Consider the following 26,753-nt stretch of genomic DNA (forward strand, 5'->3'; position numbering starts at 1 on the left):
ACCTCACCATGAGTCATACATACATTAAATAACCTTACCAACCAGTCAATAATACAGTCACCCCCTTTTTTAATAAATTCCACTGCAATACCATCCAAACCTGCTGCCTTGCCGGCTTTCAACTTCCGCAAAGCTTTTACTACCTCTTCTCTGTTTACCAAATCATTTTCCCTAACCCTCTCACTTTGCACACCACCTCGACCAAAACACCCTATATCTGCCACTCTATCATCAAACACATTCAACAAACCTTCAAAATACTCACTCCATCTCCTTCTCACATCACCACTACTTGTTATCACCTCCCCATTTGCACCCTTCACTGAAGTTCCCATTTGCTCCCTTGTCTTACGCACTTTATTTACCTCCTTCCAGAACATCTTTATATATATATATATATATATATATATATATATATATATATATATAAATATATCATCCCTGGGGATAGGGGAGAAAGAATGCTTCCCATGTGTTCCCTGCGACCAAAAGGGGAGGGAGTGGAGGGCTGGAAATCCTACCCTCTCATCTTTTTCTTTTCTTTTTTTTTTTTTTTTTTAAATTTTCCAAAAGAAGGAACAGAGAAGGGGGCCAGGTGAGGATATTCCCTTAGAGGCCCAGTCCTCTGTTCTTGACGCTACCTCGCTAACGCGGGAAATGGCGAATAGTTTGAAAGAAAAGAAAAAAGATATATATATATATATATATATATATATATATATGCCAAGATCCCCTTTTTTAGTGATGCTCGTTCTCCTGACACTCCATAGCTGCACTACACTCATTAGCAAGGACAGATGGACTCCGTAAAAGTAACAAGTTCTGTGGGGAGACTGTAGTCTGTTTCATCTACTAGCAAAGATACAACCTTACCAGTGGTGACTTTTCACTCTTGGTGTAACCTCAAGTAAGTGAAGTCTTTTAACAACTATTCATGTATATGTTACGTATGTACACAAATACTGCAATCTCTGATAAATCTATTTTGAGGAGAAAAGTATGCACTAAGACAAATTAATTCAAGTTAGATCTTTGGAATCTATTTTACAAAATATCACACAGAAGAATTTATCAATGTACTCAAGCAAGTGTCCTTATGCCATTAAGTTGGTCTCTGTTAGGAAAAATAAAAAACTGAATAAAAAGGAACACAATTCTCATAATGTACATCATACATGATCACTACTAGTTTCAAGCTTGTTTACAAAATATTGAAACAAAATACTTTGTATATTTGTTGAATTTAAATTCAACAAAAACTTAACGTCACTCATACCAATTTGCTTTTAAAATTTCCATTCTTAGCAAAATATCAAACTATTCCAGCACCTTACATATATTTTACTTGGTTTCCTTATCCATATCCATCTTGGAGTCTTCACCATCTTCTTTCTTATCTTTTTTACCATCTCCACCTAAAATAAAGGAAAGAGAAATAAAATGAATATGATTGGCTCCACAAGGTTACTTCAACAAAAGCACAACCCAAGGTTCAGTGGGAGGTTATGTCAAGCTGTAGACAGTACAATTAAGCAAGGTTTTAAAACTCAAGAGTAATGTCTTAACAATACCAAATCTGGTACTTACAGAAAATATAGAGATGATACTGGAGTATCTATACTTTACCAAACTTGGTAGTTATAAAAAGACATTGATGCTCCTTATAACTCAACTGGAGTATCTAGACTTTTTTGCCTAACCTGATAGTTATAATAAAAGGACAGTGATGTTCCTTATAACTCAACTGGAGTATCTAGACTTGACCTAACCTGGTAGATATAATAAAAAGACATTGATGCTCATTATAACTCTACTGAATTATCTGGACTTGACTAAATCTATCTATCTATATCTCTGATGCCTATTCCAACTGGAACTCCCTCAAAGGAGTGGCCATGGCAATATAGTCTACATAACTAGTAAAGTCAAATGCTGCTTCTAAACCTTTAGTGCCTCACCCTTAACAGGTCACTGATGGAGGGCAACTCTTGTGCAGTGTTCGCTGAGAATCCCACCTAATGTTCCTACTGACTACTACTACCCAATGCTCCTTCCAACTACTTCCATCTAATATTTCTACCTAATGCTCCTGCCTAAAAGTTCCTACCAACTACTTCTATCTATTGATTTTACCAAAGGGCAGGGCTTGCACATAGTGCTCACTACATGAAAATCTAGAGTTATGAAGAATGAGTTGTGTGAGTTAAGTGTTGTCTAGTGTTATGTATCACAAGGAGAGACTGTACATTTGTGGAGAGAATGCCAGTAGTCCTCATGTTAGCGAGGCAGAAAGAAAAGACAGCTATCTGGGTAAGACATCCAACATACAGAAACATCTTTTCCTACCCCAGAACCAACAGCAAAAACAGAAGAGAACCTCTCAGGCCTTAGAAATGATGATAGAAATCTTTCATGTGTGATGCTGGTGATGAAGTGTTATCACCTGGGCATGCTTACAACCTAGGTGAACCAACAATCCACAACATAAAGAATGCAGAAAAAATTAAAATTGCTATGGTCTACCTACTCCTCTGTCTGCCAAAGGAACCACGAGGGTTAGAAATCCACTTATGCATTACATGGAGAAAATGTTCTCGTTATACACAGAGCATGAGATGAAGAAGAAAAGCAGGCTTGGTAACCTTCAGTCTATGTCCAAAACTGTGAATATTTATGAGCTTTAATGAAAAGAAAAGCTTCCTTGGTAACCTACAGTTCAACACTAAAACTGTGAATATTTATGAGCTTTAATGAAAAGAAAAGCTTCCTTGGTAACCTACAGTTCAACACTAAAACTATGAAAATTTATGAACATTTATACAAAGATGACAATGCAGTTGATGCAGAGCCATTTCAAGCAAGTACAGGATGGCTAGAAAAGTTTATTTGACATCAGAATTCACACAGCATGAAGGTAATGGGGGAATTCGTCTGTACTGACCAAGAAGTGCTACACACATCCCATTTTTCTGTCTACTGGTTTGCTATCTGAAATTTCGAAATTTCTCTTTGTGTGAGGCTTTTGCAAAACATAACCCTGCATAAAGTGAGGGATGGGTGTATAATCTATAAGGATTTGTAATTTCACCAATTAAGTGTATTGCACAGCCTACAGGTGAACAGGGAATACTGTCAACAAATCTACGCTAACAGCACGATTTCTGAAAAGTGAGATTACATGTTGTAATTCTTTCCTTACTTTCTCATACCCAGTCTTCCTTTCCACGGAAAGAAATAAAATAAATCAACATCTACCCATAGAATATAAGCCTATTTCAGCCACACAGCTGCTTCACTCCAGCAAAGCTTTTCTATGTACACACCTCTGCATATTTCTCTATAACCCTATAATCTTTCTATCTCACCTTCATTCTTCCTCTCTATCCACATAGATTTACTTCAATCAGGCAACATGCAGTAATTTTTACATACCTCATATGAAATAAAAGGGAAGAGCCTTAAAACTAAAGTAGGCATACATTATATCATATACTTAATCGTCGTCTCCTGTGTCACGAGGTAGTGCAAGGAAAAAGACAAGGAATGGCTCAATCCTTCCATATACATATGTATAAACATAAAAATGCCCATACATCCACATATACATACACAGACATAAACATATAAACATATTTATTTATTTATTTTGCTTTGTCGGTCTCCCGCGTTAGCGAGGTAGCACAAGGAAACAGACGAAAGAATGGCCCAACCCACCCACATAGACATGTATATACATACACGTCCACACCCACAAATATACATGCCTATACATCTCATTGTATACATATATATATATACCCACACAGACATATACATATATACCCATGTACATGATTCATAGTCTGCCTTTATTTATTCCCATCGCCATCCCGCCACACATGGAATGACAACACCCTCCCCCCTCATGTGTGCAGGGTAGCGCTAGGAAACAGACAAAAGAATGGCCCAACCCACCCGCATACACATGTATATACATACACGTCCACACATGCAAATATACATACCCATATACCTCAATGTATACATATATATACCCACAAAGACACATACATATATACCCATGTACATAATTCATACTGTCTGCCTTTATTTATTCCCATCGCCACCCCGCCACACATGGAATAACAACACCCTTCCCCCTCATGTGTGCGGGGTAGCACTAGGAAAAGACAACAAAGGCCACATTCGTTCACACTCAGTCTCTAGTTGTCATGTGATAATGCACTGAAACCACAGCTCCCTTTCCACATCCAGCACCCACAGAACTTTCCATGGTTTACCCCAGATGCTTCACATGCCCTGGTTCAATCCATTGACAGCACGTTGACCCCGTTATACCACATCGTTCCAATTCACTTTATTCCTTGCACGTCTTTCACCCTCCTGCATGTTCAGGCCCCAATCACTCAAAATCTTTTTCACTCCATCTTTCCACCTCCAATTTGGTCTGCCACTTCTCGTTCCCTCCACCTCCGACACATATATCCTCTTGGTCAATCTTTCCTCACTCATTCTCTCCATGTGACCAAACCATTTCAAAACACCCTCTTCTGCTCTCTCAACCACACTCTTTTTATCACCACACATCTCTCTTACCCTATTATTACTTCCTCGATCAAACCACCTCACACCACATATTGTCCTCAAACATCTAATTTCCAGCACATCCACCCTCCTGCGCACAACTCTATCCATAGCCCATGCCTCACAATCATACAACATTGTTGGAACCACTATTCCTTCAAACATACCCATTTTTGCTTTCCGAGATAATGTTCTCGACTTCCACACATTCTTCAAGGCTCCCAGAATTTTCCAGAATATCTTATCTATTATCTATTTTGCTTTGTCGCTGTCTCCCGCGTTAGCGAGGTAGTGCAAGGAAACAGATGAAAGAATGGCCCAACCCACCCACATACACATGTATAAACATACACGTCCACAAACGCAAATATACATACCTGTATGTATATAAATATAAACACATGTACATATTCATACTTGCTGCCTTCATCCATTCCTGCTGCCACCCTGCCACACATGAAATGGTATTACTGGTTTTGCGCTTTACCTTGGTTAGTATATTCTTTACCTTTGCCTCCAAGGACTTTACCAAACCTGGTAGTTACAGTAAAAAAAAAAAGACACTGATGCTCCTTCTAACTCTACCAGAATTTCTGGACTTTACTAAGCCTGGCAGGCATGGCAGAGAGACAGGCATCTCAAGTGAATATACTTAAACTCAACTGTAATATTTGGACTCTACCACACCTGGCAGTTATGGTAAAGAGGCAGAGACTCATGTGATGGAACTTCAAACTCAACTGGAATACCTGGACTTTACAGAACTTGGTGTTATGGTAGACACTCAACTGACAGTGTATAACACATCTGGAGTATTGGGATTTTACAAACTTGGCAGTTATGGCAGAGACACAGACCCAACTAAAGGTGTTTAAAATCTACTGAAATATCTGGACTTTACCAAACCAGACTTTTAAAGCAGGGACACAGACTTAATGGAACATGAGCAACCACACTGACCACATGCAGATCATCTAATTTTTCTGTAAGCTGCAAAGCATGTTTAATGCAAACCATGTGAACTGCAAAGCAATCTATGTACATTTCATCAAATTCTTAAATCAAACACACATACTCCCTTAGGCACTTGAAGAGGGTACATGTCAGTAATCATTCTGAGGCACTGGAGGCAAAATTACTGCTTCAAATGACAAAATTACAACTAAGTGATGGGTAAGAGGCATATAATGTGGGTCCCTAACAATTTTGCTTTTTGTGGTAATATTTCACCAAGGTGGAAGGGTTTACATTCCTTAATACTGAGAGGGATGTAAAGAAAGTCAGCAGCAGTTTGGCTTATACAGAGAGAGGGCCAAAGTAATGAGAGACATGTAAAGTTAAGTCAGCAGCAGTACGGCTGATGCAGTCAGAGGGATGTAAAGTCAAGTCAGCAGCAATCTGGTTTACATTGTAAGTGGGATGTAAAGTAAGTTAGCAGCAGTTTGGCTTACATAGAGAGAGGGATGTAAACTATGCCAGCAGCAATTTGGATTATGTTGTAAGAGGGATTTAAGTAAAGCAGCAGCAGTTTAGCTTACTTAGTGAGAAAGGATGTAAACTGAGTCAGCCACAGTTGTATGAGATAATTGTTGCATTCCCTCCAAGATGATTCTTGCCACAAAAGAATGCAGGGGATATATATGAGATCATCATAAGAGGCAAATGTTCTGGAAGAAGTTGAGTCAGTGGGTCAGTAGCTTTGGTGCATGAGACTGAGTATTAGTGTTGGGTGGTTTATACGCAAAGGTAAGCAATGTAGCAGCTGAGGGTATAATTGGTGTACACGGGGTATTCAATGTTGTGAATGGAAATAGTGCAGAGCTTGTGGATTTGTGAGCTAAAAAAAGACTAGTGATTGGGAACACCTGGTTTAAAAAGAAATATACATGAGTATACGTATATGAAAAGGGAAGATGGTAAAAGGGCATTATTATATAACACTAATTGATAGTTGTGTAAAGGAGAGACTTTTGGACATTAATGTGCTGAAAGGGGCAGTTGGTGGGATGTCTGATCCCTATCAAGTGGAGGAGAAAGTGAAGATTTGTAGAGATTTTCAAAAAAGAAGAGAAAATGTTGGGAGAAAAGAGAGGTGAGAGTAAGTGAACAAGGGAAGGAGACTTGTGTGAGGAAGTTGCAAGAGATACTGAGTGTAGAATGGCAAAAGGTGAGAGCAAATGATGTGATGGGAATGGGTGAGGAATGGGATGTATTCTGGGAAGTGGTGATGGAATGTGCAAAATATGAACACAGGATCAGAAAGGTGGGCAGATTACAAAGGGTTGAGAGGTGGGATGAAGAAGCAAGTTGTTAGTGAAAGAGAAAAGAGAGGTGTTTGTACGATACTTACATGGAAGGGATGCAATTGGCTGGGAGATGTATAAAAAAAAAAAAAAGGGCAGGAGGTCAGGAAAAAGGGGCAAGGGTTGAAAAAGGCAAATGAGAGTTGGAGTGAGAGATTATCATTAAACTTCATGCAGAATAAGAAGATATTTTGGAAGAAAGTAAAACAACCTCCTTAAGACAAGAGAACAAATGGGAACATCGGTGAAGGTGAATATGATAACAGGTAGTGATGAAATGAAAAGGAGATGGCGTGCATATATCGAAGGTTTGTTGAATGAGTTTGATGAAAGAGTGGCAGATGTAGGGTTTTTTGGCCGGGTGGCGTGCAAAGTGAGAGAGGTTTAGTTAAGACAGAACAAGTAGTGAAAGCTTTATGGAAGATGAAATCTGGCAAGGCACGGGGCTTCGATGATACTGCAATTGAAGTTATTAAGAAAGGGGGTGACTGTGTTGTTGATTTGTTGATGAGGATATTCAATGTACTATGGGTCATGGTGACGTACTTGAGGATTGGTGGAATGCATGCAGAGTGCCATTGTACAAAAGCAAAGGGGATAAAGGTGAGTGTTTAAACTACAGAGGCGTGTTTAAACTACAGAGACACAAGTCTGTTGAGTATTACTGGAAAACTGTATGGGAGGGTATTGATTGAGAGGATGAAGGCATGTATAGAGCATCTGACTGGGGAAGATAAGTGTGGTTTCAGAAGTGGTAGAGGATGTGTGGATCAGGTGTTTGCTTTGAAGAAGGTGTACGAGAAATACTTAAAAAAAAACAGATGGATTTGTATGTAGCATTTATGGATCTAGAGACGGCATATGACAGTGTTGATAGAGATGCTCTGTGGAAGGCCTGAGTATATGAAGTGGGAGGTAAGCTGGTGGAAAGAGTGAAAAGTCATCAAGGATGTAAGGCATGTGTGCAAGAAGGAAGAAAAGAGAGTGGTTGGTTCCCAGTGAAGGTCAGTCTGCTGCAGGGGTGTGTGATGTCCCCACTGTTGTTAAATTTGTTTATGGGTGGGGTGGTTAGGGAGGGAAATGCAAGGGTTTTGGAGAGAGGGGGCGAGTATGCAGTTTATTGTGGATGAGAGGGCCTGGCAAGTGAGGCAGTTGTTGTTCACCGACGATACAGCACTGGTGGCTGATTCGAGTGAGAACTGCAGAAGTTGGTGACTTGAGTTAGGAAGTGTGAGAAAGAAGAAAGGGGAGAGTAAATGTGAATAAGAACAAGGTTATAAGGTTCAGTAAGGTTGAGGGACAAGTGAATTGGGATATAAGTTTGAATGGAGAAAAATTGACAGAAGTGAAGTGTTTTAGATATCTGGCAGAGGACTTAGCAGCGAGTGGAACCATGGGAGCAGAAGTGAGTCACAGGGTGGGGAAGGGGTTGAAGGTTCTAGGAGTAGCGAAGAATATGTGGAAGGAGACAACGATATCTCTAGGCAAAAAAGGGTATGTTTGAAGGAATAGGAGTTCCAACAATATTATAAGGTTGCAAGGCATGGGCTAGAGATTGGGTTGCACAGAGGAGGGTGGATGTGTTGGAAATGAAATGCATGTGGACAATATGTGGTGTGAGGTGGTTTGATCGAGTAAGTAGTGAAAGGTAAAAGAGATGTGTGGAGAATGAGTGAGAAAAGGTTGTCAAAGAGGATATATGTGTCAGAGGTGGAGGGAAGAATGAGAAGCGGAAGACAAAACTGGAGGTGGAAGGATGGAGAGAAAAAGATTTTGAGTGATCGAGGCCTGAACATACAGGAAGGTGAGAGGTGTGCAAGGAATAAAGCGAATTAGAACAACGGTTTACCCAAGACGCTTCACATGTCTGGGTTCAATCCACTGACAGCACGTCAACCCCGGTATACCACATCGTTCCAATTCACTCTATTTCTTGCACGCCTTTCAACCTCCTGCATGTTCAGGCTCCAATCACTCAAAATCTTTTTCACTCCATTTTTCCACCTCCAATTTGGTCTCCCACTTCTCCTCATTCCCTCCACCTCTGACACATATATCCTCTGTCAATCTTTCCTCACTCGTTCTCTCCATGTGACCAAACCATTTCAAAACACCCTCTTCTACTCTCTCAACCACACTCTTTTTATCACAACACATCTCTCTTACCCTTTCATTACTTAGTCGATCAAACCACCTCACACCACATATTGTCCTCAAACATCTCATTTCTAGCACATCCACCCTCCTCCACACAACTCTATCTATAGCCCCTGTCTTGCAACCATATAACACTGTTGGAACCAATATTCCTTCAAACATAACCATTTTTCCTTTCCAAGATAGCATTTTCGACTTCCACACATTCTTCAATGCTCCCGGAACTTTCGCCCCCTCCCCCACCCTATGTTTCACTTCCACTTCCATGGTTCCATCCACTGCCAAATCCAATCCCAGATATCTAAAACACTTCACTTCCTCCAGTTTCCATTCAAACTTACCTCCCAATTGACTTGTCCCTCAACCCTACTGTACCTAATAACCTTGCTCTTACTCACATTTACTCTCAGGTTTCTTTCACACGCTTTACCAAACTCAGTCACCAGCTTCTGCAGTTTCTCACCTGAATCAGCCACCAGCGCTGTACCCTACTGTACCTAATAACCCTGCTCTTTTTCAAATTTACTCTCAGCTTTCTTCTTTCACACACTTTACCAAACTCAGTCACCAGCTTCTGCAGTTTCTCACATGAATCAGCCACCAGCGCTGTATCATCAGCAAACAACAACTGACTCACTTCCCAAGGTCTCTCATCCACAACAGACTGCATACTTGCCCCTCTTTCCAAAACTCTTGCATTCACCTCCCTAACAACCCCATCCATAAACAAATTAAACAAACATGGAGACATCACGCATCCCTGCCGCAAACCAACATTCACCGAGAACCAATCATTTTCCTCTCTTCCTACTCGTACACATGCCTTACATCCTCGATAAAAACTTTTCACTGCTTCTAATAACTTGCCTCCCACACCATATATTCTTAATACCTTCTACAGAGCATCTCTATCAACTCTATCATATGCCTTCTCCAGATCCATAAATGCTACATACAAATCCATTTGCTCTTCTAAGTATTTCTCATAATTTCTTCAAATCAAACACCTGTTCTTCACACACCCTCTACCACTTATGAAACCACACTGTTCTTCCCCAATCTGATCCTCTGTACATGCCTTCACCCTCTCAATCAATACCCTCCCATATAATTTCCCAGGAATACTCAATAAACTTGTACCTCTGTAATTTGAGCACTCACTTTTATCCCCTTTGCCTTTGTACAATGGCACTATGCAAGCATTCCGCCAATTCTCAAGAACCTCACCATGAGTCATACATACATTAATAAATAACTTTACCAACCAGTCAACAATAGTTACCCCTTTTTTCATAAATTCCACTGCAATACCATCCAAACCCAATGCCTTGCTGGCTTTCGTCTTCTGCAAAGCTTTTCCTTCCTCATCTCTGTTTACCATATCATTCTCCCAAACCCTCTTACTTTGCACACATCCTTGACCAAAATACCCTATATCTGCCACTCTATCATCAAACACATTCAACAAACCAGTGCATGCAAAACATCTGGGTTAACCACGGAAAGGTCTGTGGGGCCTGGATGTGGATAGGGAGCTGTGATTTCAGTGTATTACACATGACAGTTAGAGACTGAGTGTGAATGAATGTGGCCTTTTTTGTCTGTATATGTCTATGCATGTATGTATGTATGTATTTATTTATTTCATTTATCTATTTTGCTTTGTTGCTGTCTCCCGCGTTTGTGAGGTAGCGCAAAGAAACAGACGAAAGAAATGGCCCAACCCACCTCCATACACATGTATATACATACACGTCCACACACGCAAATATACATACCTATATATCTCAATGTACACATATATATACACACACAGACACATACATATATACCCATGCACACAATTCACACTATCTGCCTTTATTCATTCCCATCGCCACCTCGCCACACATGGAATACCATCCCCCTCCCCCCTCATGTGTGCGAGGTAGCGCTAGGAAAAGACAACAAAGGCCCCATTCGTTCACACTCAGTCTCTAGCTGTCATGCAATAATGCCTGAAACCACAGCTCCCTTTCCACATCCAGGCCCCACACAACTTTCCATGGTTTACCCCAGACGCTTCACATGCCCTGATTCAATCCACTGACAGCACGTCAACCCCAGTATACCACATCGATCCAATTCACTCTATTCCTTGCACGCCTTTCACCCTCCTGCATGTTCAGGCCCCGATCACTCAAAATCTTTTTCACTCCATCTTTCCACCTCCAATTTGGTCTCCCACTTCTCCTCGTTCCCTCCACCTCCGACACATATATCCTCTTGGTAAATCTTTCCTCACTCATTCTCTCCATGTGCCCAAACCATTTCAAAACACCCTCTTCTGCTCTCTCAACCACGCTCTTTTTATTTCCACACATCTCTTTTACCCTTACATTACTTACTCGATCAACCCACCTCACACCACACATTGTCCTCAAACATCTCATTTCCAGCACATCCACCCTCCTGCGCACAACTCTATCCATAGCCCACGCCTCGCAACCATACAACATTATTGGAACCACTATTCCTTCAAACATACCCATTTTTGCTTTCCGAGGTAATGTTCTCGACTTCCACTCATTCTTCAAGGCTCCCAGGATTTTCGCCCCCTCCCACACCCTATGATTCACTTCCGCTTCCGTGGTTCCATCCGCTGCTAGATCCACTCCCAGATATCTAAAACACTTTACTTCCTCCAGTTTTTCTCCATTCAAACTTACCTCCCAGCTGACTTGACCCTCAACCCTACTGTACCTAATAACCTTGCTCTTATTCACATTTACTCTTAACTTTCTTCTTTCACACACTTTACCAAACTCAGTCACAGCTTCTGCAGTTTCTCACATGATTCAGCCACCAGCGCTGTATCATCAGCGAACAACAACTGACTCACTTCTCAAGCTCTCTCATCCCCAACAGACTTCATACTTGCCCCACGTTCCAAAACTCTTGCATTCACCTCCCTAACAACCCCATCTATAAACAAATTAAACAACCATGAAGACATCACACACCCCTGCCGCAAACCTACATTCACTGAGAACCAATCACTTTCCTCTCTTCCTACACGTACACATGCCTTACATCCTTGATAAAAACTTTTCACTGCTTCTAACAACTTGCCTCCCACACCATATATTCTTAATAACTTCCACAGAGCATCTCTATCAACTCCATCATATGCCTTCTCCAGATCCATAAATGCTACATACAAATCCATTTGCTTTTCTAAGTATTTCTCACATACATTCTTCAAAGCAAACACCTGATCCACACATCCTCTACCACTTCCGAAACCACACTGCTCTTCCCCAATATGATGCTCTGTACATGCCTTCACCCTCTCAATCAATACCCTCCCATATAATTTACCAGGAATACTCAACAAACTTATACCTCTGTAACTTGAGCACTCACTCTTATCCCCTTTGCCTTTGTACAATGGCACTATGCATGCATTCCGCCAATCCTCAGGCACCTCACCATGAGTCATACATACATTAAATAGCCTTACCAACCAGTCAACAATACAGTCACCCCCTTTTTTAATAAATTCCACTGCAATACCATCCAAACCTGCTGCCCTTGCCGGCTTTCATCTTCCACACTTTTACTACCTCCTCTCTGTTTACCAAATCATTTTACCTTACCCTCTCACTTTGCACTCCACCTCGACCAAAACACCCTATATCTGCCACTCTATCATCAAACACATTCAACAAACCTTCAAAATACTCACTCCATCTCCTTCTCACATCACCACTACTTGTTATCACCTCCCCATTTGTGCCCTTCACTGAAGTTCCCATTTGCTCCCTTGTCTTACGCACTTTATTTACCTCTTTCCAGAACATCTTTTTATTCTCCCTAAAATTTAATGATACTCTCTCACCCCAAACCTCATTTGCCCTCTTTTTCACCTCTTGCACCTTTCTCTTGACCTCCTGTCTCTTTCTTTTATACATCTCCCACTCAATTGCATTTTTTCCCTGCAAAAATCGTCCAAATGCCTCTCTCTTCTCTTTCACTAATAATCTTACTTCTTCATCCCACCACTCACTACCCTTTCTAATCAACCCACTTCCCATGCTTCACATGCCACAAGCATCTTTTGCGCAATCCATCACTGATTCCCTAAATACATCCCATTCCTCCCCCACTCCCCTTACTTCCATTGTTCTCACCTTTTTCCATTCTGTACTCAGTCTCTCCTGGTACTTCCTCACACAAGTCTCCTTCCTAAGCTCACTTACTCTCACCACCCTCTTCACCCCAACATTCACTCTTCTTTTCTGAAAACCCATATAAATCTTCACCTTAGCCTCCACAAGATAATGATCAGACATCCCTCCAGTTGCACCTCTAAGCACATCAACATCCAAAAGTCTCTCTTTCGCGCGCCTGTCAATTAACACGTAATCCAATAACGCTCCCTGGCCATCTCTCCTACTTACATACGTATACTTATGTATATCTCGCTTTTTAAACCAGGTATTCCCAAGCACCAGTCCTTTTTCAGCACATAAATCTACAAGCTCTTCACCATTTCCATTTACAACACTGAACACCCCATGTATACCAATTATTCCCTCAACTGCCACATTACTCACATTTGCATTCAAATCACCCATCACTATATATATATATAGGAGAAGAGGGAGACCAAATTGGAGGTGGAAAGATGGAGTGAAAAAGATTTTGTGTGATCGGGGCCTGAACATGCAGGAGGGTGAAAGGAGGGCAAGGAATAGAGTGAATTGGAGCGATGTGGTATACCGGGGTTGACGTGCTGTCAGTGGATTGAATCAAGGCATGTGAAGCGTCTGGGGTAAACCATGGAAAGCTGTGTAGGTATGTATATTTGCGTGTGTGGACGTATGTATATACACGTGTATAGGGGTGGGTTGGGCCATTTCTTTCATCTGTTTCCTTGCGCTACCTCGCAAATGCGGGAGACAGCAAAAAAAAAAAAAAAAAAAAATATATATATATATATATATACATATATATATATATATATATATATATATATATATATATATATATATATATATATAATGGATTTGTATGTAGCATTTATGGATCTGGAGAAGGCATATGATAAGAGTTGATAGAGATGCTCTGTAGAAGGTATTAAGAATATATGGTGTGGGAGGAAAGTTGTTCGAAGCAGTGAAAAGTTTTTATTGAGGATGTAAGGCATGTGTACGTGTAGGAAGAGAGGAAAGTGATTGGTTCTCAGTGAATGTAGGTTTGCGGCAGGGGTGTGTGATGTCTCCATGGTTGTTTAATTTGTTTATGGATGGGGTTGTTAGGGAGGTAAATGCGAGAGCTTTGGAAAGAGGGGCAAGTATGAAGTCTGTTGGGGATGAGAGAGCTTGGGAAGTGAGTCAGTTGTTGTTCACTGATGATACAGCGCTGGTGGCTGATTCATGTGAGAAACTGCAGAAGCTGGTGACAGTTTGGAAAAGTGTGTGGAAGAAGAAAGTTAAGAGTAAATGTGAATAAGAGCAAGGTTATTAGGTACAGTAGGGTTAAGGGTCAAGTCAATTGGGAGGTGAGTTTGAATGGAGAAGAACTGGAGGAAGTGAAGTGTTTTAGATATCTGGGAGTGGATCTGGCAGCGGATGGAACCATGGAAGCGGAAGTGGATCATAGGGTGGGGGAGGGGGCGAAAATCCTGGGGGCCTTGAAGAATGTGTGGAAGTCGAGAACATTATCTCGGAAAGCAGAAATGGGTATGTTTGAAGGAATAGCGGTTCCAACAATGTTGTATGGTTGCGAGGCGAGGGCTATGGATAGAGTTGTGCGCAGGAGGATGGATGTGCTGGAAATGAGATGTTTGAGGACAATGTGTGGTGTGAGGTGGTTTGATCGAGTGAGTAACGTAAGGGTAAGAGAGATGTGTGGAAATAAAAAGAGCGTGGTTGAGAGAGCAGAAGAGGGTGTTTTGAAGTGGTTTGGGCACATGGAGAGGATGAGTGAGGAAAGATTGACCAAGAGGATATATGTGTCGGAGGTGGAGGGAACAAGGAGAAGAGGGAGACCAAATTGGAGGTGGAGAGATGGAGTGAAAAAGATTTTGTGTGATTGGGGCCTGAACATGCAGGAGGGTGAAAGGAGGGCAAGGAATAGAGTGAATTGGAGCGATGTGGTATACCGGGGTTGACGTGCTGTCAGTGGATTGAAGCAGGGCATGTGAAGCGTCTGGGGTAAACCATGGAAAGCTGTGTAGGTATGTATATTTGCGTGTGTGGACGTATGTATATACATGTGTATGGGGGGGGGGTTGGGCCATTTCCTTCGTCTGTTTCCTTGCGCTACCTCGCAAACGCGGGAGACAGCGACAAAGTATAATAAAATAAATAAATAATATATATATATGTATAGGTGTGCGTATGTGGACGTGTATGTATATACGTGTGCATGTGGGTGGGTTGGGCCTTTCTTTGATCTGTTTCCTTGTGCTACCTTGCTAATGCGGGAGACAGCGATAATGTATAATAAATAATAAATAAGAACAATGTGGTATTCTGCAGCTGACATGCTGTCAATGGACTGAAGCAGTGCATGCAGAACATCTGGAGTAAACCATGGAAAGGTCTGTGGGGCCTGGATGTGGATGGGGAACTGTGGTTTCAGTGTATTACACATGACAGTTAGAGACTGAGTGTGAATGAACGTGGCCTTTTTTGTCTGTCTCCCTGGCGCTACCTCACTGAAGCAGGGGTACCAGTGCTGTTTCCTGTAGGACAGGGTAGCGACAGGAATGGATGAAGGCAAGCAAGTATGAATATGTACATGTGTATATATATGTCTGCGTATGTATTTTTTTTTTATTTTGCTTTGTCGCTGTCTCCCGCGTTTGCGAGGTAGCCCAAGGAAACAGACGAAAAAAATGGCCCAACCCACCCCCATACACATGTATATACATACACGTCCACACACGCAAGTATACATACCTATACATCTCAATGTACACATATATATACACACACAGACATATACATATATACACATGTACATAATTCATACTGCCTGCCTTTATTTATTCCCATCACCACCTCGCCACACATGGAATAACATCCCCCTCCCCCCTCATGTGTGCGAGGTAGCGCTAGGAAAAGACAACAAAGGCCCCATTCGTTCACACTCAGTCTCTAGCTGTCATGTAATAATGCCCGAAACCACAGCTCCCTTTCCACATCCAGGCCCCACAGAACTTTCCATGGTTTACCCCAGACGCTTCACATGCCCTGATTCAATCCATTGACAGCACGTCGACCCTGGTATACCACATCGATCCAATTCACTCTATTCCTTGCCCGCCTTTCACCCTCCTGCATGTTCAGGCCCCGATCACTCAAAATCTTTTTCACTCCATCTTTCCACCTCCAGTTTGGTCTCCCACTTCTCCTCGTTCCCTCCACCTCCAACACATATATCCTCTTGGTCAATCTTTCCTCACTCATTCTCTCCATGTGTGTGCCCAAACCATTTCAAAACACCCTCTTCTGCTCTCTCAACCATGCTCTTTTTATTTCCACACATCTCTCTTACCCTTACATTACTTACTTGATCAAACCACCTCACACCACATATTGTCCTCAAACATCTCATTTCCAGCACATCCACCCTCCTGCGCACAACTCTATCCATAGCCCACGCCTCGCAACCATACTACATTGTTGGAACCACTATTCCTTCAAACATACCCATTTTTGCTTTTGGAGACAATGTTCTCGACTTCCAAACATTCTTCAAGGCTCCCAGGATTTTCGCCCCCTCCCCCTCCCTATGATTCACTTCCGCTTCCATGGTTCCATCCGCTGCCAGATCCACTCCCAGATATCTAAAACACTTTACTTCCTTCAGTTTTTCTCCATTCAAACTTACCTCCCAATTATTATTATTATTATTATTATTATTATTATTATTATTATTATTATTATACTTCACGCCATTTCCCATGTCAGCAAGGTAGTGCCAGAAAACAGTCAAAGAATGGCCCATCCACTCATATACACCTGCATATTTCGTCTCTTCGATGTGTATCAACTGACTATTATATTTCTCTCTCGTGTCTCCCCTGATGATGTGATCATTACACGAAAGTGCACTTGGGAACTTAACGTGTTTCATTTTCCCCGTGTTTCATTTTCTGCGTATGTATATGTGTATATGTTGATATGTTTATGTATAAATGTTATGTATATATGTATATATGTGTATATGAGTGGATGGACCATTCTTCATCTGTTTCCTAATGCTACCTTGCTGACGCTATTCATTCTACTGGAAAAGTAAAACTGGGTGTGTATGTGTGTGTGTCCAGCCTCGTGCTCCTACCCATTTTAATCATCTTCTACGACACAGAAGCAATATGTTGGAAGTACTCTTTCTCCCCTAGCCCCAGGGATATACATACATATAATTATCAAAATATACATACAAAATTCTTTCATCATCATTTATTTATATTCATTATACTTAATCGCCGTCTCCCGCATTAGTGAGGTAGCACAAGGAAACAGATGAAGAATGGCCCATTCCCACCCACATGTATATACATAAATGCCCACACATGCACATATACATCCACATACATTTCAATGTATACATACATATACGCACATACATATTCTTACTTGCTGCCTTCATCCATTCCTGTCGCCACCCCACCACACATGAAATAGTATCCTCCCGAGAGACACACACGAAATAGTATCCTAGAGAGAGAGAGAGAGAGAGAGAGAGAGAGAGAGAGAGAGAGAGAGAGAGAGAGAGAGAGAGAGAGAGAGAGAGAGAGAGAGAGAGAGAGAGGAATGCTATTTCATGTGTGGCAGGGTGGCGAGAGGAATGGATGAAGGCAGCAAGTATGAATATGTACATGTGTATATAAAGGTATGTATAGGTATGTATATGTGCGCATTTATGCATATACATGTGTATGTGGGTGGGTGGGTTGGGCCATTCTTTTGTCTGTTTTCTTGTGTTACCTCGTTAACGCAAGAGACATCAATTAAGTATAGTGGTAATAATAATAAATTTTTTTTTTTCTTTGTCGCTGTCTCCCGCGTTTGCGAGGTAGCGCAAGGAAACAGACGAAAGAAATGGCCCAACCCACCCCATACACATGTATATACATACGCCCACACACGCAAATATACATACCTACACAGCTTTCCATGGTTTACCCCAGACACTTCACATGCCCTGATTCAATCCACTGACAGCACGTCAACCCCGGTATACCACATCGCTCCAATTCACTCTATTCCTTGCCCTCCTTTCACCCTCCTGCATGTTCAGGCCCCGATCACACAAAATCTTTTTCACTCCATCTTTCCACCTCCAATTTGGTCTCCCTCTTCTCCTCGTTCCCTCCACCTCCGACACATATATCCTCTTGGTCAATCTTTCCTCACTCATTCTCCCCATGTGCCCAAACCATTTCAAAACACCCTCTTCTGCTCTCTCAACCACGCTCTTTTTATTTCCACACATCTCTCTTACCCTTACGTTACTTACTCGATCAAACCACCTCACACCACACATTGTCCTCAAACATCTCATTTCCAGCACATCCATCCTCCTGCGCACAACTCTATCCATAGCCCACGCCTCGCAACCATACAACATTGTTGGAACCACTATTCCTTCAAACATACCCATTTTTGCTTTCCGACATAATGTTCTCGACTTCCACACATTCTTCAAGGCTCCCAGAATTTTCGCCCCCTCCCCCACCCTATGATCCACTTCCGCTTCCATGGTTCCATCCGCTGCCAGATCCACTCACAGATATCTAAAACACTTCACTTCCTCCAGTTTTTCTCCATTCAAACTCACCTCCCAATTGACTTGACCCTCAACCCTACTGTACCTAATAACCTTGCTCTTATTCACATTTACTCTTAACTTTCTTCTTTCACACACTTTACCAAACTCAGTCACCAGCTTCTGCAGTTTCTCACATGAATCAGCCACCAGCGCTGTATCATCAGTGAACAACAACTGACTCACTTCCCAAGCTCTCTCATCCCCAACAGACTTCATACTTGCCCCTCTTTCCAAAACTCTTGCATTCACCTCCCTAACAACCCCATCCATAAACAAATTAAACAACCATGGAGACATCACACACCCCTGCCGCAAACCTACATTCACTGAGAACCAATCACTTTCCTCTCTTCCTACGTACACATGCCTTACATCCTCGATAAAAACTTTTCACTGCTTCTAACAACTTGCCTCCCACACCATATATTCTTAATACCTTCCACAGAGCATCTCTATCAACTCTACCATATATAATAATGATGATTATTATAATCATTATTAAACTTACCTGCCATTTCACGTGTCAGCAAGGTAGAACTAGGAAAGAGACAAAGAACAGCCCATCCACTCATATACACAAATATATACATAAACTCCCACACACATACATATGAACATATACACACATACATACATACATACATACAAAAACATATACATATTCAAACTTGCTTGCCTTCATCCATTCCTGGTGATATCCCATCCCAAAGACAACAGCATCGCTGTTCCCTGCTTCAGCGAGGTAACACCTGTGTGTGTGTGTGTAGGCCACATTTGTTTCCACTCAGTCACTAGCTGTCGTGTGTAATGCACCGAAACCACAGCTCTCTATCCACATCCAGGACCAACAGACCTTTCCATGATTTACCCCAGACGTTTCATCTGCCCTGGTTCATTCCATTGACAGCACATCGACCCTGGTATACCACATCGATCCAATTCACTCTATTCTTTGCATGCCTCTCATCCTCCTGTATGTTCAGTCTCCTATTACTCAAAATCTTTTTCACTCCATCCTTCCACCTCCAACTTGGTCCACCACTTCTCGTTTCCTCCACCCAACATATATATATCCTCTTTGTCAACCTTTCCTCACTCATTCTCTCCATATGTCCAAACCATTTCAACATCCACTCTTCTGCTCTCTCAACCACACTTTTTATTACCACACATCTCTCTTACCTTTTCATAACTTACTTGATCAAATCGCCTCACACCACATACTGTCCTCAAACATTTCATTTCCAACACATCCACTCTTCTCCATACAAGTCAGTTGTTTGCTGATGATATGGCACTGAGGACAGATTCAAATAAATTGTAGAAGTTATTTTCTTACTTCAGGAGAGTACATGAGAGGAAAAAGTTAAGAGTAAATGTGAAAAGAAGGAAGGTTATCAGGTTTAGCAGTGCAGAGACTAGTTAGTTGGGGTGGAGTTTGAAAGCAGAAAACCTTGAGAAAAATTAAGTACTTTAGATACATGGAAGTGGACACGGCAACAAACAAAACCATGGCAGTGAAGGTGAGTCATCAGGTTGGTGAAAGGGCAAAGGTTCTGGAAGCATTTAGGAATGTGTAGAGAGAGTTGTCACTAACTGAGAGCGCAAAAATGGTTTTGTATTAAGGTACAGTAGTCCCAATGATGTGTGGATGAGAGGCATACACTATAGAAGAGAATCTAAGGGCAAGGGTGAATGTGTTGGAAAATAAATATCTAAGGACAATACGTGGTGTGAGAAGAGCTGATCGTTTAAGTAACGACTGGGTACCTACCTACCTATATCTATCCATTTATATCTTTGACATCTTTTCTCTCTGGGTACTCAAATTAAGGGGGTGGTCATAGCAAGTCTCCACTTATACCTGTCCTTACATGCCTCCCTCGCATACACTATTACATGTATTCTTTCCCCCATTTCTCTCCTCCAGTATTCTTCCACTTTTTTCCCCATGTCACAGGCAGCCTTCCTCTCACATCTACCCATCTACATCTATGACAAGATTTTGCCATGGTGATGTGGCTTGTGTGTGGCACTCACCAACTTATATGCTGATGAAAGAATAGGTAGAGTTATGGTAATAAAAGTATGGTTGAGAGAGCTGGAAAGGGTATACTGATATGGTTTGGACACATGGAAAGAATAAGTGAGGAGAGGTTGACAAAGAGGATGCACATGTCAGAAGTGGAGAGGGTGACCCAAATGTGGATGGAAGGAGTGAAAAAGATTTTGAGTGCTTGGTACATGAACATGTTGATGGGTGAATGGCATGCAAATAAGATTGAACTGAGACATGTGGATACAAGTCGAGACATGCAGTCAATGGGCTGAATCAAAGCATATGAAGCAGCCAGGGGAACCAAGCAAATGGTCTGTGGGGTCTGCTTGTGCATAGTGAGACTGCTAGAGAATGGATGTGAAAGAATGAGGCCCTTTCTTCCTCTGCTCCTGGTGATACCTCTAATGTGAAAATCAGTGAACAAATAAGAAAGAAAAGGCTAAATCAAATGTCTGGCATTCCTATACTACTGGGAGAGACATACCTCAGGGTCTGAGAAACACAGAGCCCTGAGCCTTCAAATTTTAATTCTATGAACCTTGTGTTATGAACATCAGAAAGGTACAGGACCAACAATTTATCAAATCCCGCATAAATTCTTTTTAGAACTTTTCCAAGATATCAAAATAATATATACCCTGAAACTGATCTTGAATTTCTCTTCTTTAAATGGAATTTGAATACTAAAATACAAACATGGCAGAAGAACTTTTTCAAACTGAACTGAATATAGTATACACACAAAGTTTGAACAAATGAACCAATACACCCAAGAATGAAAGCAGATCACATGACAAACAAAGAATCATCAAATCAAACAGCAGAAAGGTACTACCAAATTGATTTAGGCACATGATGAAGACATGGAGGAGTTAAGACAGAAACCTTAATGTCACACTCAATTATTAAGCTCCAGCATATAGAGCAGAAACCAATAATTTTGATGGTTATGAGGGAACATAAGCACAATACTTAAAAAAAAAGAGGGGGGGAAAAGGAAAAAAGTTTCAATGCCTACCGTCTAACTCACCCTCGGAGTCATTACCCTCGCCAGTGGAATTATCACGTCTCCTTTTACGAGTGAAGCGTCCTCCCCGCTGGAATTTCGGTGGAGGAATTGGATCCATTCCAAGCACTTTGTGTATTTGGCGGAATGCTATTAACCGCAGAGCATGCTGAAATTAAACAAAATCAACAAACAATTACTTAGTCAATTGTTCTTTAGTCAAAATCCAAAGAAACAGAAAAGGGCTGTGGTTAGTCATAACATAAAAAAAAATTGTGTGTGCATGTGTGTTTATGTAAGCATGCACAGAAAATCATCTACATTATCTGTAGCATACATGGAGATAGTCCTACTCTTATGAAGCCCCATCTCTTGAACTTTTTTGAGAGAGGCATTTGGACGATTTTTGCAGGGAAAAAATGCAATTGAGTGGGAGATGTATAAAAGAAAGAGACGGGAGGTCAAGAGAAAGGTGCAAGAGGTGAAAAAAAGGGCAAATGAGAGTTGGGGTGAGAGACTATCAGTAAATTTTAGGGAGAATAAAAAGATGTTCTGGAAGGAGGTAAATAGGGTGCGTAAGACAAGGGAGCAAATGGGAACTTCAGTGAAGGGCGTAAATGGGGAGGTGATAACAAGTAGTGGTGATGTGAGAAGGAGATGGAATGAGTATTTTGAAGGTTTGTTGAATGTGTCTGATGACAGAGTGGCAGATATAGGGTGTTTGGGTCGAGGTGGTGTGCAAAGTGAGAGGGTTAGGGAAAATGATTTGGTAAACAGAGAAGAGGTAGTAAAAGCTTTGCGGAAGATGAAAGCCGGCAAGGCAGCAGGTTTGGATGGTATTGCAGTGGAATCTATTAAAAAAGGGGGTGACTGTATTGTTGACTGATTGGTAAGGTTATTTAATGTATGTATGACTCATGGTGAGGTGCCTGAGGATTGGCGGAATGCGTGCATAGTGCCATTGTACAAAGGCAAAGGGGATAAGAGTGAGTGCTCAAATTACAGAGGTATAAGTTTGTTGAGTATTCCTGGTAAATTATATGGGAGGGTATTGATTGAGAGGGTGAAGGCATGTACAGAGCATCAGATTGGGGAAGAGCAGTGTGGTTTCAGAAGTGGTAGAGGATGTGTGGATCAGGTGTTTGCTTTGAAGAATGTATGTGAGAAATACTTAGAAAAGCAAATGGATTTGTATGTAGCATTTATGGATCTGGAGAAGGCATATGATAGAGTTGATAGAGATGCTCTGTGGAAGGTATTAAGAATATATGGTGTGGGAGGCAAGTTGTTAGAAGCCGTGAAAAGTTTTTATCGAGGACGTAAGGCATGTGTACGTGTAGGAAGAGAGGAAAGTGATTGGTTCTCAGTGAATGTAGGTTTGCGGCAGGGGTGTGTGATGTCTCCATGGTTGTTTAATTTGTTTATGGATGGGGTTGTTAGGGAGGTAAATGCAAGAGTCTTGGAAAGAGGGGCAAGTATGAAGTCTGTTGGGGATGAGAGAGCTTGGGAAGTGAGTCAGTTGTTGTTCGCTGATGATACAGCGCTGGTGGCAGATTCATGTGAGAAACTGCAGAAGCTGGTGACGGAGTTTGGTAAAGTGTGTGGAAGAAGAAAGTTAAGAGTAAATGTGAATAAGAGCAAGGTTATTAGGTACAGTAGGGTTGAGGGTCAAGTCAATTGGGAGGTGAGTTTGAATGGAGAAAAACTGGAGGAAGTGAAGTGTTTTAGATATCTGGGAGTGGATCTGGCAGCGGATGGAACCATGGAAGCGGAAGTGGATCATAGGGTGGGGGAGGGGGCGAAAATTTTGGGAGCCTTGAAAAATGTGTGGAAGTCAAGAACATTATCCCGGAAAGCAAAAATGGGTATGTTTGAAGGAATAGTGGTTCCAACAATGTTGTATGGTTGCGAGGCGTGGGCTATGGATAGAGTTGTGCGCAGGAGGATGGATGTGCTGGAAATGAGATGTTTGAGGACAATGTGTGGTGTGAGGTGGTTTGATCGAGTAAGTAACGTAAGGGTAAGAGAGATGTGTGGAAATAAAAAGAGCGTGGTTGAGAGAGCAGAAGAGGGTGTTTTGAAATGGTTTGGGCACATGGAGAGAATGAGTGAGGAAAGATTGACCAAGAGGATATATGTGTCGGAGGTGGAGGGAACGAGGAGAAGAGGGAGACCAAATTGGAGGTGGAAAGATGGAGTGAAAAGGATTTTGTGTGATCGGGGCCTGAACATGCAGGAGGGTGAAAGGAGGGCAAGGAATAGAGTGAATTGGAGCGATGTGGTATACAGGGGTTGACGTGCTGTCAGTGGATTGAATCAAGGCATGTGAAGCGTCCGGGGTAAACCATGGAAAGCTGTGTAGGTATGTACATTTGCGTGTGTGGACGTGTGTATGTACATGTGTATGGGGGGGGTTGGGCCATTTCTTTCGTCTGTTTCCTTGCGCTACCTCGCAAACGCGGGAGACAGCGACGAGGTATAAAAAAAAAAAAAAAAATGTGTATTTAAACTTATGTATTATGAACACTCAAATTCATGACTCACTCCATTCATATACAGCTCTAATAATAAAAAGCACTTCTTTATATTTCTATCAGACAAAGTTCATGCAATGAACTCCTGCTGCTCTTTCTTTGGCAAATTTAAAAAACTGTTCACTTTCATGTGTTAAATTGATTTAAATATCTGAGGGGTGCAATGAAATCTTCCCTCCAAAGTGGGCAAATCTTACCATCTGTAATGCTGCTTTTTGTTATTTCAGGCATCCTTCTCCTGATCACTTTTAAATTATGTTTCTATGAGTTAGTTACAAAGTTTGCGATGCACACTAATTCTAATAAAATATGTAAAAATTTTACCAAAACTTTCAATTGCCAAGTATTAATATACAAACTTACTATTAAGCAGCATACACTCCTTTATAATCCTCCCTGTGTGGTGTTCTGATAGCATGTTGGGGACTATGTTGACCTCAAAGTCCCTCACACACACACATTCATGTATTAAGTTTCCGATCAGATTACTGTTATGTGTAAGATTTCTTTCACCATGTTCCATCCTCAGTACTCTGCATATGCTTAACTTCAAATTAAATCAACCAAGTATCTGACCAACTATGGAGCGTGTCCACAGCTATCAGAATAAAGATGCAATCCTGGTAATTCCTTGCTTTCAATACAATTTGCAAGCATATTCACACATGAATTCAATCTCTTTGGTACGTCATTAATGTGGATCAATAATAAACATTGCCATACAACCTGACTCCCGTGGCCTGCCATGGGTTGCACCCAACCCATGATGAAAAGGCTCACCATTCCCTTCTATAAAAGTAATATTTACTTCTGCAAGGAGTCTCCCCCTTATGCCTGCATGAGAATTAAAGCTTCTATACCAAACTTTCGCGTGGGATAGCATCACATGCTTTTGCATTCCAAGAACACACAATCAACCTACCTGACTCATTTTCTCTAAAAGATCTCATTCCACTGTATGAGAATGCAGAATGAGTTACACAATCTATTTTTTCTTAACCCATACTGCCTCTCTATAAGGTAGCTTTTCCTTTTTGAAATAATATTCCATTTACTTTACAATCTTCTTTTTCATTATATTATGTCAACATGCCTGTTGAAACTCATTCATAGATCACTGCAATTTCATAGCCTCCTTTCATTAACACTTGCTCTGTTTTACATCTTGGGCAGTAAAACATCAGAAAAAAAAATTTCTACACCTAAAATACCCAGGGCAAGTGGCTCTGAACACTTCTGTAAAAATGAAATATGGGTGCAAACTTCATAAGCACCAAACATTTTCAAAGCGTGACACTTCCCCAAAAGCCAACTTTTGTCTTTTTCCAAATATTCTAATGATTTTCAAAATATCCTCCCATTCCACCTCATTTATTGTGCCATCCACAGTGAACTAACTACTCACACATTTTCTCATCATCAAATAATTCAAGTTGTATTTTTCAGTTTCTCACCTCATTCTTCCTCTTTGTTAAGACACTCATTTCCTGCTCTCTCATACCTTTGAAAAGTTGGCCAGCTGTCAAGTCACCTGCATCTTCTCCAAAGTACATCCCTATCTTCTTTAGCTATTTCACATGTTTACACATTCACTTGCACCTAGTACACATGGGAGTCTCTCTGAATAATAGGAGTTCACTGTGGCTGGTACATGCAAAGTTTCTGCATTCAAATATTTCCAGAAAAAGCCTAATTGGCAACATTCATAAAGTTGTAAGTTAGGTAGATTTTGTTTTTCAAACTGTAGAGTCAGAGTGCTTGATCATAGCAAGGACATCAGTATGACTACAGTAGGCTGCAACCACACCATCCCATGGCCCCAATTATGCTAATCCTCTTGCTGGAAATTACTCAAACTAACAACTAACAACTATCCCTGGGGATAGGGGAGAAAGAATACTTCCCACGTATTCCCTGCGTGTCGTAGAAGGTGACTAAAAGGGGAGGGAGCGGGGGGCTGGAAATCCTCCCCTCTCGTTTTTTTTTTGATTTTCCAAAAGAAGGAACAGAGAACGAGGCCAGGTGAGGATATTCCCTCAGAGGCCCAGTCCTCTGTTCTTAACGCTACCTTGCTAACGCGGGAAATGGCAAATAGTATGAAAGAAAACAAAGTGGTAGCGGATGTGTGGATCAGGTGTTTGCTTTGAAGAATGTATGAGAGAAATACTTAGAAAGACAGATGGATTTGTATGTAGCATTCAAGGATCTGGAAAAGGCATATGACAGAGTTGATAGAGATGCTCTGTGGAAAGTATTAAGAGTATATGGTGTGGAAGGTG

At 41.4% G+C, this 26,753-nt stretch overlaps 1 protein-coding gene across 1 annotated transcript in view; it reads right to left on the reverse strand.

The window, feature by feature from the left end:
* Window positions 1-1,141: 1,141 nt before the first annotated feature.
* Zn72D (Zinc-finger protein 72D) overlaps window positions 1,142-26,753 on the reverse strand; it is a 362,702-nt gene continuing 337,090 nt past the window's right edge. The window contains exons 13-14 of the mRNA XM_071686208.1: window positions 21,953-22,109; window positions 1,142-1,415 (exon numbers count right to left, since the gene is read on the reverse strand). Coding sequence (XP_071542309.1) covers window positions 1,342-1,415; window positions 21,953-22,109 — 231 coding nt within the window. The 3' untranslated portion in view covers window positions 1,142-1,341. The remainder of the gene's footprint in view (window positions 1,416-21,952; window positions 22,110-26,753) is intronic.

This window comes from Panulirus ornatus, chromosome 41 (assembly GCF_036320965.1).
Source record: "Panulirus ornatus isolate Po-2019 chromosome 41, ASM3632096v1, whole genome shotgun sequence".
NCBI classification, from domain to species: Eukaryota; Metazoa; Arthropoda; class Malacostraca; order Decapoda; family Palinuridae; genus Panulirus; species Panulirus ornatus.